Raw genomic sequence first — 19,433 nt, 5'->3', positions numbered from 1 at the left:
GGCTCTGCAGCAGCTGGGAGGAGGAGTGGTTCCTTTTCTGGGAGGGAGACTGCTTTTGCCCCTCCTCCGTCCAGGCTAGTGTCAAGAGCTGTAGCTCCCCTTCTCCACTGCCACCGTGCTCACTGCAGCCTGGTGGGACACTGACAGCATCTGCCGCCACCATCCCTGTCTTTCCCCGTCCCACCTCCCCTACTCATGCTAACATGTCTTCCTTCACATGTCCTAATGCATATATCAAGCAGGGAATCCTTTGTTAATTGTCCAACTTGTAAACCGAAGAGGAGAAACAATGAAGTCTTCTCACTCTTGCCAGAATACTGAAGTCACTCAGATCAGCTATTCTTTCTGGGGATGGCTGTGATCCCTCAACCTTTGCAACATGCAGGGAAGCTGAACATTGGAAGGATGAAAGATGTTTGTTTGGTGATTTCAGGCCCACGTGTTGTCGGCCACTTCTGCTATTTGGTACCTAAAAGAACATGAAGGGCACCGTCTGCCCATGCCCACAGTTCCTTACACTACATCCACTCAGACTTGCAGGACCTGAAGTGACCGGACAGCTCAAGCGCCTGAGCCTCCAACTTACCAAAGGGGACAGGCATCAAGGTTTCCCAGAAGCAAACACAACCCAACAGTCCTCCTCAGAAGGCCAGCCTACACGAAAGACTCAAAGGGAATTAATTCCCCTAAGTTTCAAAATTGTGAAGAAATGTTATTAAATGGAACCATATGAAATTCTATTTTTATGGGTAAAAATGTTCAGGTATTGTCAATTCTATGTTTAACTTAATAGGGTAATAACTCAGGGAAATTAACAAGCCTGCTCTGTGTAAGAAATGAACTTCAGAACATCCCAAATAAAGGAATTTTTAAAAAGCCAAAGTCTATAAGATATTTGATAAAATTTATTAAAATTTATTCTAGTACGAAGTGGTAAGTTCGAAGTGTCTACAGCACATATCTTCAAAAGAAATTTCATTGTGTTATAATGAACCAGGTTGATAGTATTCTGTAATATTTAGACATCAGTATTATAAAATTTAACATATTTATAAAATTGAAAAAATAAAGCATCTACAACATTTTGTATATTTCAGCATTAAAAATGTATTTAAATACCTATTTGATGTGATAAAGAATGATGCATTTAAGTAATTTACAAGCTTTTAAACATAACTAATACCAAATATACTTCATCCAAAGGAGTAAAAATTATAAAGTGGTCCTTTATTTGAAATTACAAAGATTTTTCTGCAATGTGTACATGCAAGCATAGATACATGTGCCAACTTTTTTTTAACACCTCTTAAGCAGACAAATCTGCAAAGGGCTCTTATCTCCTGGCAGCAGCAGGAGCTGCACTGCCGTCTAGTTTTCCTGGAAGTGGAGCGGCCTTGAGGGCTCTATGCTAAGTAAAATAAGTTAAACAGAGCAAGGTAAATAACGTATGATTTCACAGGTGGAATCTAAGAAAACTGAACTCCTGGAAAACAGAGACCAGACTGGTGGCCCTCAGAGGCAGGGGTGGGGATGGAGGAAACAGGTGAAAGTGGTCAGACTCCCAGTTGTAAGACAAGGAAGTTTGGGGATGTGTGAACAGCATGGTGGCTATGGTTAACAATGCTGTAGTATATATTTGAAAGTTCCTCAGAAAAAATAACTTAAAAATTCTCATCACAAGGAAAAAAAGTTTTTAAACCATGTGAGGTAATGGATGTTAACTAAACTTACTGTGGTGATCATGTCTTAATATATATATAAACTAAATCACTATGTTTTATATCTTAAACTAACAGCAGTATATGTCAATTACATCTCAATAAAACTGGAAAAAAAAATTTTTAAAGAAGTGAAGTGGCACTGTAAGGAGCAAAGCTGGACAGTGTACTGAACTTGCAGAGAATGTTAGTTGCTATGGATTCCAGAAAAAGCATGCTCCTCGGACCTGCTGGGAGGTGATGGTGGTTCCTGATTTTAGAAGGAGTAAGTGAGGCAGCCCTGGGAACACAGAGCCAAAATAAAAGATTTTATGAGACCTCATGAATCTTTTCATCTTATTTTAATGGCAGCAATGGTTAAATATAGTGTATGATAGAACATGACTAACATTTTATCAAAACATTTTAAAAATGTCATGAAATTCTACTTTTAAATGAAAACACATCAGATACTATCAATGGAAAAACAATGTACAAAGTTCTATTTACATGTAACTTTTCCAGAGTACACTTATTGCATAAAGCAAATATGTGGGTTATTTCATTCCAATAACAAGAATTTACAATTTTAACAATCAAGACAATTCTCCTTGAAATTTCTAACAACCTTTAATTTTTTAAAACATAAAATGTTTATTTGGTCTTTTAAATGACAGGCACCCTTAGAAAGTGTATTTCTCCTTTACTTTAAGACTATATACTAGTTACAAGTATATAGCACCAAATTTGATTTTAATAATATTAACATTAGTAATTAGTATTTTAAAAACAAATACAATTTCATGTAGACATACTAGAAAAATTAGAAATTTGGACAAGCATGAATATAAAATTTTATAAAATGGGAAGTTAAAAGCTTTAAAAAAAATAGCAATTTAAAAATGCAAAGAATGTTCTTTGACTAGATAACCTGATAAGTTTAAATTGGTTAAACTACAAAACTTAAGGTCTTATAACATCTTTGGTTTAAAAATCAAGACTACTTCACAACCCTAATCTATTAAAAAATTTTAGAGCAATGTAGAAATTCCAAGTTAAGAAAAGGTTAAGAGGTGCCAGATTTTTAAAGAGCAAAGTAAACATCAGTTTTCTCCTCTGTAATTACAATTCTCGAATAGATTTTTCTGTATTCAATTGGAGGAATGTTCACCTTTAATGTTATTTATGAAGAAATCTCTTCTTCAATTATATAATGAACTATTATAGCTCAGAATTGGAATGGTATAAGCAAAATACTCAACTTCTTCATACTTTGATAAATAATAAGTGATAAAGATATTACCCATAACTATGATATACAATTCTATGTAAGGTCTCACCTAGCTATGTTAAAAAAAAGGAAAAACTTATGGGAGGAAGGGAAATCATTTTTTATCCATGCATTTACTTAGAGGACAGTGCGAGCAGGCATCCTTGCTCTAAGTGGAATGGGAGCCTTATACACCTGCTCCATGCTGGCCTCCCACCCTGTGGGAACAGTGCAGTCTCTAAAATCAAGTCCATTTCCAAAATTGTATATGAAAAGGGAGAGAGGGAGAGAGAGAGAAACTTGCTCACTTAAAAAAAAAAAAAAAGCCTATAACTGAAAGGAAATAGTGCAAACTCAGTCTTTGGCCCCTTGAAAACACTGGTTACTGATTTCAGAGAAAAAAAACACACCCTGTTCAGAAGGCATATTATTACCACAGTTCTACACAAGAAGCTGCCTCGCTCACTGGATAAGCCATCCGCCCTAAACTGAAGGAGCAGACATTTTATGATTCAATTTAAAACAGTGTTTTTTAAAAAACTGACAACAAACTTCTCTGCTACTCTGAAATGAGACTCTTCCCTTTAGAAAAATCTCTCTGTAAATGACACAGCCAGGCCTGAGTTTCTGAGACCAAGGTCACTAGATTCCTTGGACCCTGCCCGTGACAGCTGTGACGCCTCTGCCCTCTCCTGCTGCAGAGGCTGCCCTGAAACAGGGCAGGACACAGGTCCCAACCCTCTGTCACGGTTCTGGAGTCAGCCTTCCCATCACAGTACATGGTTCAATTGTTCCCTTTGACACTGATTAATAGGAAGACTACTTTTGTTAGGAGAAATCACTTTTATACAACATGGACAAAAAAGCACAAGATGAAAGGAAACAGATAATAAAAATTGGATTTATGATGAACACTATTCATTACTGGTTGGAAAATCTGTAGTGAGTGGTGACTGAATACCGTTCATGGAATCCTGCATTGCACACGGGAGCTTCTATGTGCGTAGCACTTGATTTATATGCATGCCAGTTTCTAATTTACCTTACCGTAACCATCAGTCCAAACGACCACTTTGTATGCTCAGACTTCATTACCATCTTGCTTACTATCATCTTTGATTTCATGTGTTCAACAAGTTTCCTTTTTTCTTTTACCCTAAATAACTGAGAGTTGGCCATATGTTTTTGACAGGAAAGAAAATAGCTTTCCTACTCAGATGCTTCTTACTATAGCCTTTCACAAAAATTTAGTAATGTCCACATTATTAAAGCAAAAAACTGTAATGAGTTTAGACATCACTATACTCTTAAAACTTGAGGCGTTGCAAGACACAGCCAATGGCAGTAACCTGGAATGCATTTTCTCCTAGAGCTCTGCTCTCACTTCTAAAGGATGACTAGATTTTGAGTCATCTGTTTTAAAATTCTGGCATTGTGCTTTCTTGATAGAAGGAAAAAGCACACTCTTGCCAAGTTCATGTATTCTAAAACATGAAAAACTCCCCTCGTCCTGAAATAAGGAAAGCTTTGAAGTACCTCGTACTTAAGAGGTACAACAGCAATTCTGATATCAGCCAACATCCCTTTTTGATTAAAAAAAAAAAGATTGGTCCTTAAAGTGTTATTATTCTACATAAGTGACTTCCTAAACTTTCTTGTATTTTTTTTTACCAAGATCCATCATAAACCTCTCAATTAAACTAAGTTTAAATTGATTTTAGCAGATAGAAATAATGCTTTAAAATATCACCTACTACTGGTTTTACAGTTTGAAACTGGTAACTTAAACTAGAAAAAATATACAGAGTTAAAAATTTTAAAAAATTTTAAAAAACAAACAAAAACAAAGAAAGAGTTCCAGTCTTTTCCCTCCTACCCAGAAACTTTTAATCTGCTTTCTCCAACACGAGTCCTTGACAGCCCCCCAAGTCTTCCAAAGGTTATTCCTTGGCAGACTTACTGGTGGTCTCCTTCAACTCGTCTCTTGCGAACTATGAGAAAAATAAAAGAAGGTATGTTAGAAATCTCTGTTCGTTTATACAAACTTAACTTGCTTGTTACAAATTTCTGTATAATCCAGCTATAGCGGCACAAAAATGAAATGTCCGTTTCCAGTTCACATAGTCATTAAAGTAAAAAATTCACATTCTCTTCCTTGTCATTTACGTGCTGAGTGAGGGGCTTCAAAACGAGAACCACGGGTGCTGGGCTCGCCTCTGCGCACACAGCCGCAGCATTAAAAATCTGAAACAGAATGGTTAGCACTCTCCTGTTACACATGGTGCCCATCTCAACTGCTTACTAAGTAAGTTTACACCTCCACTGAATGACTGTGTGAAATTCTGAAATGACACTCAGGCAGCTGGGGCTAGAAAGTATTAAACGCATTTGCATGCTCTTCTGATTAGGTCCTACCATTTATTTCCTTAGTCTGTGAAAGAACACAGCAAAAACAGTTTTGTCATTCATTTTAAACAGTGACTTGCTACTGCTCTCCAAATTTTCCTTCTCTTGTCTCATAAAATGAACCGGCTCGGGGCTCTGACAAACAGCACATGCCAAGTAACAAAAACCTTGGCCCCTGGTACCGTGGTCAGGCCGCGGCTGGCTACCATAAACCCTGGCTGCCTGAGAGGTCTGCCAACTAGTTCAGCTGATGGAGACAAGAAAGGTACATACATTTGAGGACCCCTAGTCTCTTCACAGACCGGGGACCCTACACCATCAGGCTGTGCTCACTAGTAGCAGGGTAAGGTCTTCAATGCTGGGATCTGGCTACCTTCACTTTTACCTACCAGCCACCAGAGAGCATTTACCAAGAGCCATGAGGCCAGGGCTCCTCTGCACTGTGGCCACACCCCATTTAGAGAAGACAAAAAGCACAGATTTGGAGTCAGCAACAAATAGCACCATCATGGCTCTGCCAGTTTTTTGTAGTGTGCTCTTTGGAAAGGATACTAACCTCTCTGAGCCTCAACGCATCCTCTGTGATAGGAGAATAATATCTGTACCTCATGGCTGTGCAGCTAAAGGCATGACATGCTACTTAGTGTACTGAGGACACAGTAAGTCCTCAATAAAGAGTACTCAGTGTCATCACCTGCAGGGTATGGGATGATCCTGAGGTCCTGGCAGGTCATTTTGGGGTGAGGAAAGCCAATTTAGCTTTTATAGAGGATTTACATTTATGCATTACTGGTTTTGATACTCTTACCAGTAAGGTCCCTTGTTTAAGTTAATTTTTGGTCTATTAATGTTATACTGTCTTCTGTCTATGGAAGCAAGGAGAAAGGCAACCGCCTCGGTTTGGTTTGAACTATTTAACAGAGGAACGAAAAGCCAACAATGCCCCCGGCCTCCTGGCCAGGCTGCACATGCTCTGCTCCCAAGCTCTTCGTACTGCTGGCTTGTCTGTTCAATAGATGAGACCAGACATTCAGTGCCATACACAAAAGCTTGTCCAGCTTTTTGCTGGCTAGAAAACAAAACCCAGAAGGACTAAAGTGTGAAGTTCCCATGAACATTTTATACTTATCTCAGTACTCCCCTGACTCTAATTTTAGTTCATGTTAATGAAGCACAAGTTTCAGGGGTTTACTGAACTATTAAGGGAAAAAAAACCAAAGGGAGATTTTGGTGCACAGAAACCAACCTACTGCCTGTATGTAGACATCTGGAAAATATAGAAGTATCTGAGAGGCAAACCAGATAATTCTTTAAGGTAGAACAATTCCAAGAAGAATTGCAGCAGGGTTTGGATGTTATTGGCAGACCATTTCAAATGTTCAAATGCATGTTATTAAAATAATATGCTATAAACAACAGTGAAAGGACAGAGTGGAGCAAACAAACACTGTAGAAAATTATGTAGTCAGCTGGTGTAAAAAGAGGAATATGAGACTCAGTTCAATCAAATATTGTGTGTATACCATCACCTTCTTGCTGTTATAGCTGTAACACTTCTTAGCTGGAGAGATGCTGAATAGGTGGGTTTATTTCAATGAACAGTTGAGACCAAGAAAACAATGAGACAGGGAAAGACATTATGCAAACCAGGACAGGGAAGATGTGATGCAGCCCCATTTGCAAGGTGAAGAAAAATTATATGACCAAGAGCTTCTGTACAAGTTTCCAGTTTTGCTCTGTGATCTCTCTCCAGGGATTACATATTAGACTGCAAGGAAGAAAACATGGTCTTCAGGCTTCCCACCATGATCTTTAGGCAGAGTGTAGGGATGAAAAAAAAATCAAGCTGAGGCTGGGAGCACACCACAGTAGAAGACGGGTAAAGAGCCATTTCCGGCTCCTCTTTCTCACGTGGTGCCACCTGCCAGCTTCCAGTGATTCTGCCGGTCAGCCTCCAGGTGAGAGGCTTAGAAATCTGGCCCCATTATCGATTCTTTGGCAATTTCTTTCCAAAACCTACTCCACTAATAAAAGTTCTCAATATTTTGTGGTCAATTTTAAGTCCTAATTAACCTCATATCCTATCACTAAAGAGTAATAGAACTTTTTTGGAACTATCACTTTTTTCTTCAAATAAGAGAAAGTTTATTCAGAAAGTCACAGAGGTAGAACAAGTAAGTGGTAGAAGAAATGGGCTCAGGAAACAAGTTACAGAGGCCAAAGGTAATGTGTGGATGGCGTGGGGGTGGGCAGGCAGGGCCAGCTTCGGGAACTCTCATTTAACTTATGCATTCAGTTGTCTATGATGGCTCACAAATGCCTCCCACATAAAACCCAAAGAAATCTAAGTTCTTTACCATGTGATCTGAGTGCCTTCAACCAGCAGCCCCTCTTAACCTGCTGACATCACTTTCTTTATTGTTAGCTTCAGGCAGCAAGTACTTATGGGAAGCTATTCTGGAGGCAGCATCCTGCTATGACAGTTCTCAAAATTTGCAGGCTGTCTTCAGCACACAAACAGCTCGCCTGCTCCCAAATCTGAGCTTTTCTCCATGCTGTTCCCCACTCCAGGAATGTCCTTATTCTCACTTCATGCCTGAAAATCTAGTTTAGGAAAGAATGAAACAGACTGGGTGGTGGGGTCTAGAGAGCCACCAGCACAAGGCTTTCTCTCAGTTAGGCTTCGTGTCAGACCATAACTCCTCTACTGTGGCCTCTATCACACACGGCCAAAGACAGCAACTTCACGGCTCAGCAGCAACATAAAGCAGCCTAGGAAATGGCTTCTCTCTGTGTCCTCGTCTTCCATCTGCCAACATCCTCCCTCATGCACCTCTTTTCTTACAGAAACGTGGGCACAGTGCAGCCCTCTGGCTCATCGGAAGAGCACGGCTGCTGAGGGCCTGCAGAGGCTGGCGCCCTGGTCTCTGACACGGCGGCAGCTGGGTCACCCGCCTGCTGGGAGAGACAGATCGCAGAGGTGGCTGCAGCTACCAATTTGTTGGTGGGAAGCTGGGATAGCTAAGGTAGTTTCAGGGGATGCTCTTGGCTTGTTTATGGCTAGTTGCCAGACAACTGTAACTTTGAGCAGGGTTCAAATTCTATCACTTTCTTTATTCACTTAATAAATCTTTATTAAGTACCTATTATTGTCAGGCATGGTTTTAAGAGAGTTATGGATTCAATTGACAGACACTCTCTTTGCCCTCAAAAAGCTTAGACTCTTTGAAAATAGACAATTACAATAAATTATAACTAAATTACTAAGTAAAAACATTTTAGAGCCAATAATCTATATGTTCTTGAAGCCCTCCAAATATTTGTGAAGTTCAGACTTGAGAAACACTATTCTAAAAAGCAAAATTAAATACCTGAAGGAAAATATAGCAACCAACTAGTGAACCAATACTAAAACAATTAGCATGACTTTGCAAACTACATCTACAATAAAAAATATACCAAAACATGTTAATTTTCTCTTTAAAAGCAAAAGGTGAAAATATTCTATGGGAAATTACAGTCATCAAAGAACAGAAAGGTTTTGAACTAGTACTTTCCATAGTGATCTGGATTAAAGGAATGAAGCTGTATTTTTTCTACTCTATAACCTTTAAAGAATACAAATTCAAATAAGACAGAAGCTTAAAAGAACTGCCTCACTTTGAAATGTTACTCCCTTTAGGAAGTTTTAATTCTTGTCTAAACACAATTTTTAAAATATTTCAATGACAAACACCAAACTTCAAAGAGTCGATTTTTGGAAACATGTAGAAAGAAAATTATAAGCATCATACTTTTAAATTCAGCCTTGGCTGGAAAATTTATTTCACGCAGAAGCCACGGCCTCAGCAGGTCAACAGGAACCATGAAAGAACGGGAGACCACTGACCTGGATGTGCACAGTGAGAAGAGCAGCTGCCCAGAAACAGCTGAGTTAGGGAGACTGGTAGCACAGCAAACATTAACGTGCTACTGGGGAATAAAACTTGAGTTAAGTCCTGACCAGTGTGGCTCAGTTGGTTCGGTGTCATCATCCTCACAAAGTGAAAGGTTGCCGGTTTGAATCCCACTCTGGCCACAAGCCTGGGTTGTGTATTCGGCCCCCAGATGAGGTGCATATGAGAGGCAACCTACTGATGTTTCTCTCTCACATCCATGTTTCTCTCCCTCATTTTCTCCCTCCCTTCCCCTCGCTCTAAAAATAAATAAAATCTTTAAAAAAACAAACTTCGGTTAAAACTGTAATTATTCTCTATCATATAAAATTGCATTTCTGCTTGATAAAAAAGTCAAAATTTTTCCTATAATGTTGAAATACTGGTTTTAATAGCTCCAAGGAGTGACTTGTAGCTGAGAATAAAATATTTGTTATAGGAAGTACAGATGTTTGTTGTAGAAAACTATTTGTTTAGAGCTGTGAAATATGACTGTCACAGGAAGTAGATTTTACCCACTAACCAACCCAATAATCTCTATAACCTCACTTAAACTGAACTCTGATTCAATCGGTAAAAAAGGGCCATGCAAATTTCAGAAATAAAAGTCAGGTAATCTCTTTGCTAAAATATATTTTAAAAGTAAAACAAGCTTCTCCAATACATTAGCTTAATGGCATAATTCAGAAATTTGATTTGATATTGCATGTGTCTTACCTAAGTCATTGTTTTTCGTTATAGCATTAGCTGCCCTGGTTCGGGGTCCCTGCTGTGTAAACTGATACCCAAATTTAAGGATATTTGTATTTTCCTCAAGCATCTTGGCCATTTCCAATTCTACCGCTGTCCCCAACTGCTGCCTCTGGAATAATCAGAAATAAAGAAGTGTTAATAAACTGTATCAAAATACTTTTCAAGGTAAGTCAAGACTAAGACATTGCGGTACATGCTGATTCTGTTGGTTTTTAAAAAATTTCCCAATTCTTAAAACTTATTGTACATAACAGAAACAAAATTTTCAAGTTCAGTATAAACCATACAGGTATCAAAAATTGTGAATTACCACGAGATACCCTTCATACCCACAGGATGACTATAATAAAAAAGACAGAAAACAGTAAGGGTTGGCAAGAATGTGAAAAAACTGGGACGCTCAGACATGCTGGTAGGAATATAAAATGGTGCAGCTGCTGTGGAGAACAATTTGTCATTCCTCAAAGTTAAACACAGAGTTACGATAAGGCCTAGCAATGCCACTCCTAGGTACATGACCACAAAAAATGAAAACACATGTCCATATAGTAAGAACCTGTATATGAAGGTTCACAGCAGCTTTACTCCTAAAACTCAAAAAGTAGAAACAACCCAAATGTAACAGAATATTGATAAGCCATAAAAAAGAATAAGTATTCATACATGCTACAACATGGATGACCCTCCCGAACACTTTGCTAAGTGAAAGAAGGCCGACACAAAAGACCACATATTATACAATTTCATATATACCAACTGTCAAAATGGGCAAATGCAGAGGGACAGAAAGTAGATTAGTGGTTGCCAGGGTCTGGTGGGAGCGGGGAGTAGGGAGTGACTGCCAATGGGTATGGGGTTTCTTTCTTTCGTTCACTCATTCACTCACTCATTCATTCATTCATTCATTGACTGACTGACTGTTTTTCTATTATAGTTGTCCAACTTCTTCCCCCAATGCTCCTCCCTGGAGTTTCTTTTTGAAATGAAGAAAATGTTCTGGAATTAGACAATGGTGATGGCTGCACAACTTCATGGATATAGTAAAAACATAAATTAATATTCCAGAGGCCTCCAAAATCCTCTCATCCCCTTTCATGCCACCACCTTGCCAAACAGCTCCCTGAAAGCCCTCCTCCCACATGCCTCCTGAGTCCCCAGGCCTGGTACAGAAGTGTGGGCTGCAGCTTCCTCACTTACTGCTGCACGACACTGACCTGATTGTCAATCTTGAGCTCTGTCAGGGTCTCATTATCCCTTAAAGCATCGATGAGTGCCAGAACCCCAGCTCCTGTGATAAAGTTGGACTCCATATTTAAGCTCTTCAAACTTTTGTTCACTCTCAGCATATCTGCAAAAGCCTAGAAATTAAAGATATTTGAAGATTATAATTTGACAGCACCTATTACACACTGTACATGCCATAAACAAATATGCTAATTAACATAACTGCCTTAATATTTCTCATTAGCTTGTTTTAGCTTGACACCTACCTCATAGGTCTCACATATATCCCTTTGGACATGTACTCTGTCACAATCTTTAGACTTTTTTTGTCACATGTAATTAATTCGCTGTTGGTTACATTTTCCTCTGCTATTTACATTCTTATGTTCATTCACACCCTTTGTTATGTTTCTTTCTCCTATCATTCTTCCTGTGGGTTTCTGTGTAGGACTAACTTCATTAATGTCTCTTTGGTATGTCTTTTCTTATCTGAGTCCTAGTGCAGCTGGATTACTATGAAGTCAAAACGAGGGTAAATTATGGACTAATTTCTAAGGCAGAGACCAAAAGGAATGCTTCAGGCATTAGGCAAAAAAAAATCACAGATAACTAGAACTGCAAAAGTACAAAGACTATGGAGAAGACGGGGCTGACTACACATCAATTCCTCAAGGAATGCTATGTCTTCAACCTGCTTCCATTCCTTTCTCACAAAATACAGTACGTAGTGTTAGGCATTCAACCCAATGCCTAATAAATATCATGTTAATTAATTCAGTAACAGAAACCTGTGAGGAGGAAAAGGAGAGGGAGGGAGAAAGGAAGGGAGAAATTAGAATATAAGTGAGTTTATATAAAATAGCCCCTTAAGAGCCCTAGCTGGTGTGGCTTAGTGGATTGAACACCAGTCTGCGAACCAAAAGGTCGCTGGTTTGATTCCCAGTCACGGCACATGCCTGGGTTGTGGGCCAGGTCCCTGGTTGGGGGCATGTGAAAAGCAACTGATCAATGTTTCTCTCCCCCTCTTTCTCCCTCCTTTCCCCTCTCTCTAAAAGTAAATAATAAAAAAAAAAGAAAATCTTAAAAAAAAAAGAAAGAAAAAGCCCCTTAGAGGGGTCGAACACAAGGTCAAACTCCAGAAAACATGGGTAAGATTCAGCTTAAAGTCACCTTAAAGAAAAGGCAACGGGAGGAGGCAGGGACACTAGAAAGAACTTGGAACAGGTTGTCTACACACTTGTACTTTCCGTTAGCAACAACTAGCTATGTGATCTGAAACAAATCCCTTATTCACCCTTTTGTATATCCATTTATTCAAATACCACTTATGGCTTATTATTTGATAAATATTATTCTGTAGATTCAGAAATCAAGCATACCTGATGGACCTTACATGCTAGTGGGGGCCTAGGTAATAAGTAAGCAAAATGTAATGTCAGATGGTACACAGGGCCTCAGAGTAATAAAAAAAGGCAAAGTAGGGTAGGATAGGGAGTGTGAGGGGGAGGGATGGGGTTGCTCTTTTACATAGGGTGGTCAGGAAAGGCTTCATCTAAAAGGTGATGTTTAAGCAAAGACTCAGAGTGATGAAGTGAAACTGGAATATCTGTAGGGAGGGAGTTCTAGGCAAGAGGGCCGAGAGTAAAGGCCCTGAGCTGGCAGCCTGCGAGGCCCATCTGAGGAAGAGAGGAAGGCTGCATGACTATAGTTGAATGAAAAAAAGAACAAGTGAGGGAGATGAGGTCTGCTCATGTAAGGCCTTACAAGGCCATTCAAAGATTTTTGATTTTTACTTACAGTGAGATAGGGAGCTTCTGGAAGGTTCTGAATATAGGAATGAGATAATGAAATTTAAGTTTAAAAAGAATCGCTTTTGATGTTGTGCAGAGTTGGCTTTGGGGTGGGTAAGATGGAAGCAGGCAGCTCAATTAGGAGGCTACTGCATAATCCAGACGAGAAGAGGCAGTGGCTTACACCAGGACGGTAGTTGTGAAAATGGTGAGAAGTCGTTGGATTCGAGAAATATTTTGAAGACAGGGCTGGATCTATATTTAAGGTTGTGAGAAAGGAAAATCAAGGTGGACTCCATTTCTTTTTCGTCTTGAGCAAATGAAAGAATGAAGCTGCCATTTGGTAAGAAAGAGTGTGAGAAGCAGGAATGGGATGGAAATCAAGAGTTTGGTTTGGGACTTAAATCTGAGATGTCTATTAGACAACTAAATAAAGCTGTTAAGTAGGTACTGGATAAGAGTATGGAGTTCAGGAGAGAGCTATGAACTGGAGATAACACTGGCGGTCATCAGCATATATAGATAGTATATAGCAATGAAACAGAATGAAATCACCCAGAAAATGAAAACAGACAGAGAAAAGAAGACGAACTACAGCCAAGCCCTGAGCTGCTCCAATACTTAGAGGTTGGGGAGAAGAGGAGGAACCAGCATAGGAACAAGAGAAGGGATATCCAGATGAGGCAGGAGGAGAATCAAAATGAGTGATGTCCTCAAGGCCAAGAGAGAAAAAAGGTTCACACCATGATCAAGAGGGATTTACCCCAGGAATGCAAGGTTGATTTAATATACAAAAATTAATCAATGTACTATACTATATTAATAGAATAAAGGACAAAACAACATGATCATCTCAATAGAAACAGAAAAAACATTTGACAAAATCCAACTTCATTACAGATCTATAAAATGGAATTTCCTGTAGATGTTAAAAAATTGGTGTGGAACTTTATGTACTGTTGTGAAAATATCTCTAAGACATACTATTGAGTGAAAAATTAAACTGCAGAATAGCATATATTGCATGACTCCACTTATGTTTTTAAAAGTTATAGAAAGGAAATATAGGAAAAGAAACATAAGAGCAGTAAATCATGTACTGCTTAATAGACAGCTAAATATCAATGGAAAAAAGGGAGTATTTTGCTTATGAAAACACAGTTTAGCCATCTCTATAACACCCTGGTATGTAACTGTAATTTCAGTATTATCAATAGTTAACTTACGAAGAGCAAACTGATGGTTGTTAGAGGGGAGAGAGCTTCAGGGTTTGAGTGAAAAGGTGAAGGGAAGAAGAAGTACAAATCAGTAGTTACACAACAGTCAAGGGGATGCAGTCAATAATATTGTAACACTTACGTATGGTGCCAGGTGGGCACTAGTCTCATGGGGCGATCACTCTGTAAGTTCTATAAATGTCTAACCACAATGCTTGCTGTACACCTGAAACTAATATAATACTGAATGCCAACTATAATTTAAAAAGTACAAAAAAAAGTAGCTTACTTACAATAGCAATGGGGTCATTGCTCCGCGTGGCTGCAAGACTGAAATATTTCACACATGTGTTGGTTTCCAAAGCCTTCGCAAAATCTTTTAGGGTTGGAATTGGAATATTCTTGAAAGACAATAATGTGAAACATTACATTTCAGTTTTCAGGGCATTAAGTCCATTAATCAAGTACATATTTGTTATTTACCTTTTCTCATTAAAATGTTCTCAGCAATTATATAAACACACACAATAGTCTACAAATGAAAACAAGTAACTCGGCTTCCTCCATATCTATTTGACTTCTCTGTCCTTGTACATCTGCACAAACTGTTGACCTAGAGCTGAGTATATTACCACCATTTCTCTATCATTTAGGTTAAAAAAGCTCTTGCTATTATACATTTAATTATTCATATCATTAGAAACACCTGAATATTCAAAATGGATCCATTTTCTACAAAAGAAAGATGAGGGAGCTCACCTCTAATGATTATGATTCCTGAGGCAGAGGACACAGTTTTTAGTCCCTTAGTTTCATCTACAAGGTACTAAGAGATTAACATGGAAGATATAATTCTAGAAGGCACTAATTCTTCCCTTTAGTCCCAAGACTTCAAAATTTTCTGTAGCCTGGTTATTTTCAGATCATTACTGTTGATTTAAAGAGATATATGATGACTGAATTTTTAAAGAATGAAAAAAATTAATGACACGTATTAGTTTTGTCCAAGGCTTTTTTTCTTTCCTCTACTCACAGGAAGGAACACCCACTGGAGGAGTAGAGAGGACTTATTCCCTAGGTTCTTATCATTTCCAGATGTTCCCTCCTTACCAGTTCAGATAGATCAAGATTTAATACTCAAGAGAAATGAAACCATGTTCATGCAAGACTGCATGTGAATATGTAAAGTGGCTTTATTCATAATCATCCCAAACTGGAAGGAACCCATATGTCAACTGATGAATGGATAAACAAATTGCACTATACCCAAACAACAGAACACTACTCAACAATACAAAGGAACAAATGACTGATACATGTGACAACATGAATGAATCTCAAATGCATTATGCTAACTGAAAGATGCCAGACTCAAAAGGCTACATACTGTATGATTTCATTTATATGACATCTGGAGAAAGCAACAGAGGAAAAAACAGACTGACTGTCAGGGGCTAAGCTGGGGGCAGAGAATGACAACAAAGGAGTGTGACATGTTCTACATCTGACTGTGCTAGTGGTTGTGCAAATGTATGTGTTTGTCAAAACTCTCAGAACTGTATACTAAAAAGGGAGAATTTTACTATATACAAGTTATATCTCAAGAAACCTGATAAAAGAAAGAAAACCCCAAAGACTAAATGCTCTTAAAAGTAGGCAATACTTTGAAAGCTAGAGTTACACTGACAGTATGGTACAGCTTACATTTTTATATGATAATCTTTTAAAAGGCAAGTCAGGAAAATACTATATTACTTTAATTTTTACAATATGGCAGAATCTGTGCTACCAGTGTTAGGAGCAAAAACTTTACCTTTAAATATTAATAGGAAGAATTACACTATCTCAACACTGCCCAGCTCTCATCTTAGATCCACCTGACTCAGCAATTCAAAACGTTGTTTGTTTAGCACACCTACCTTTATATTATTCAAATTAACTTCAACAAGATGAACATCGTTTTCTTTAATTCTCTTTAAACTCTCTTCAACATTGGTTGGATTTGGTGGCTCATCAAATACTGGAAGAATCTTTTCGCCTTTTACCACATCTGTAGTAACAAATGAGAAGAGCAAGAGTCTCGCTGGTTTACACTATTACAGTGGATGCATATGTTAAGCTGGTAATACATAAACACTACAGCCACACATACTCAGTAGGACTAATTTAAGTTCGCTCCCCACAACGTCTAAAATATCCTTTATGTGCTGACAAAGTGCACAAATAAAATTTTAGTGAATATACACCAAAAATAATTCAACATTTTATTTGTAATATATCAATCTTCACAAATGAATATTTTCAGTGCCTTTTGGTATATTAAAAGATATCTTTGCCACTAAAATATATTTGATAATACAGGCCAATAATCTCATTTATTTTTATCTAACATTTTGTATCATTTTCTCTGAGATCTGACTACTAAAGGCAGTAAGAATCACAGGCCTGAAGAAACATAGCCTGGATGAGAAGGATAAGGTGACAGAAATACAAAGCACCTATTCTTCCCATGGAGAGTACTACACAGGGGGAAAGGGGGTGGACTCTCTATTAGAAAGAAGTGTCAGAATAAGGAATGGGGAGAGAGAGGTAATAATACACAGAAGAGTGACTGAGGCAGAAATTCCAGAAATTCCTTCCTTTTTTCACTCCTACCCCCAATCCTTTACTATATGTACTATACCCACACACATGACCAGGGTACAACCATGCAAAGCTGAAATAGCGCCTGGAAGTCCTGAACACTCTAATGAGATATATATGCTCTGACATGTGTATGGAGGTCTGTGAACACATATAACAGGCAAATTTTTATGGATAAATTTTCTGGGGAGCACACCTTCACATTCAGATTTTCAGAGTTAAGAACAAGTGACATGGAAAGACTGACAGGGTCACTGTCTGGCTCAGTTATTCCCATCTGCCCTCCTCTAGCTTCTAGCATTTAGGAGAAAAACTAATCTTAAGACAAGGTATATTGCTTACACATCAAATAAATTCCCTCTTAGAGCACCATGTTCTCTACACACACACACACGCGCGCGCGCACACACGCAGTACCCTGAGGAGATCAACTTAGACCAAGGTCTTTTTCTGAGAACAGTAGAAAGATCTAAATATATTTAGCTGAAAGTATGTATCAAAGGAAAGTATGCTCACTGTCTTGAGATTCATCTTGTAGGAGAGGGAAATTTCAGGTAGTCCCGAAAGGCTCTCTTGGAAAAGGTGCTGATTGCCAGGAGGCAGATCTGACTCAGCACAAAGCAGAACTTCCTGCCAGAGCTCTGCGAAAAGGGCAGAGCAAGCTCCCTCTCCCTGAAGCTCAGCAGGGCGGTCTTCTTCAAGATGGTAGATCAGGGGGCTGGAGATCAGGGAGCTTTCTCACTGAATGGGAAGTTGAACAAATTCTTCCTCAATTCTAAGTTTTCTAAAAGCCAAGTGATTTCTTTCCCCACTCCACAGAATGCGTGTATTTAAAGAGCCTTGCTCCCTAATGAAATAATGGATCCAATCAATGGGGTGCTGAAACTATTCTGAAAGGAATTTTAAATGGATGGGTCAGGATGCCAAAATTTGAACCCACGGATCACCCTTAACACATTGCCCAAAGAGGTATGACCAGACTTGATATGCTTCCTAATGTGATTTAATTACATCTAGTAAGCATTCTTATCAAAAAATAAAAACCAAACAACTGCACCTGAATCTCATCAAGCCTCTAGAAAACAACAGTTTTCAGAAACAAAGGAAAAACAGAAACATGAAAAATGTTATCACAAGGTTGCAATCAGCCAAATCTAGAATGTGGAAAAGTCTATATAACTATTAAACAGTTTCTTAAAAATGGCATGAAGAAAGGGGGAAAGAGACTGAGGATGGAAAGTATTAAAAAATTAAGAAAAACTGAAACCAAGTGACAATCAAATGCAATCGGTGGCCCTTACTTGGATCCTGATTTGAACGAACCAATTGTGAAATGATGTTTTGGGGAGAAAAGGGGAAATCTGAACATGGACTGAGTATCAGATGATAAGAAGGCATTACTGATTTTCAAGTCTGATAATGGCATGTTAAAAGAAAAGCCTTTATTTGGGAGAGACACATATGGAAATATTTAAATGAACAGGATTTGCTTTAAAATATTATAGGAAGAAAAAGTTCTAGAAGGGGTGAGGAGAGAGGCAGGCAATAGGTGATACAAGATAATGTTAAAAACAGCTGAAACTGGATGATGAATATATTATTCTTTCTTCTATTACATATGCTTGAACATTTCTAAAACAGAAAGTTAAAAAACAGGGGGAATTGCCAAATCATAGAACATTCACAAAATGGAGCATTATACAGAAGTTTGGGTGAGGTAGCTCTACATGCACGAACCAGGTAAACATGATATATTGCTAAGTGATATAGTATATAGCAGGAATTTTCAACATTTTTCATCTCATGGCGCAAACTAATTACTGAAATTCTGCAGCACACTAAAAAAATAGTTTTTGCTAATCTTACAAAAAATATAGGTATAATTTTGATTCATTCACACTGGACAGCTATTGTTGTATTGGCTCTTGCCATTTTTTAATTTGACACTCTAAGGGAAAGAGGTTAGTGCCACTGACTAAAGAGTCAGGTATCGCATATTTTAAAAATTCTTGTGGCACACCGGTTGAATATCGCTGCTATAGTGCATGGGTTAAAATCCTCACCACTGACTGTGTGTGACATTCAAGTTAAGTATTTAGAATCATTCTAAAATCTCTCAGCTCCCTCATATGCAAAATAAAGGATAATAATACCTATTTCATAACTGTTATAACGATTAAATAAGAACAATTCATTCAAGAGCTGTGCCCACAACATGGCCCAGAGTCAGCATTCAGAAAATCAGCCAATAGTACTATTTTTGAATAATTAAGTTACAAGAAATGTTTAAGTATGATTCCATCGTGTAAACAAACACATAAAAGACCACACATACAGATATAAGTTTATACAAACATTGTACAAGGTCTAAAAGGATATATACCCAATTGTTAAAAGGGCTGGGGGTGCGGGGAATAGAAAGCAGGATGGCTATGAAGAGGCACTTTTACTTCTTATCTTATACACTTGGGTATTATTTAAATGTGCTACACAAAGTA

At 38.3% G+C, this 19,433-nt stretch overlaps 1 protein-coding gene across 2 annotated transcripts in view; it reads right to left on the bottom strand.

Moving 5' to 3' along the window:
• Nucleotides 1-4,830: 4,830 nt before the first annotated feature.
• Nucleotides 4,831-19,433, bottom strand: part of TMOD3 (tropomodulin 3) — a 59,629-nt gene continuing 45,026 nt past the window's right edge. For both annotated transcript variants that reach the window (XM_090270604.1, XM_090270603.1), the window contains exons 6-10: nt 16,212-16,342; nt 14,586-14,693; nt 11,276-11,419; nt 10,026-10,170; nt 4,831-4,958 (exon numbers count right to left, since the gene is read on the bottom strand). In XM_090270604.1, coding sequence (XP_090126730.1) covers nt 4,924-4,958; nt 10,026-10,170; nt 11,276-11,419; nt 14,586-14,693; nt 16,212-16,342 — 563 coding nt within the window. In that variant the 3' untranslated portion in view covers nt 4,831-4,923. The remainder of the gene's footprint in view (nt 4,959-10,025; nt 10,171-11,275; nt 11,420-14,585; nt 14,694-16,211; nt 16,343-19,433) is intronic.

Source organism: Furipterus horrens, unplaced genomic scaffold, assembly GCF_987537825.1.
Source record: "Furipterus horrens unplaced genomic scaffold, mFurHor1.1.pri manual_scaffold_3, whole genome shotgun sequence".
In the NCBI taxonomy this organism is placed as follows: domain Eukaryota; kingdom Metazoa; phylum Chordata; class Mammalia; order Chiroptera; family Furipteridae; genus Furipterus; species Furipterus horrens.
The sequence above is the reverse complement of the archived record's forward strand: the minus strand, read 5'-3'. Positions and strand labels throughout refer to the sequence as shown.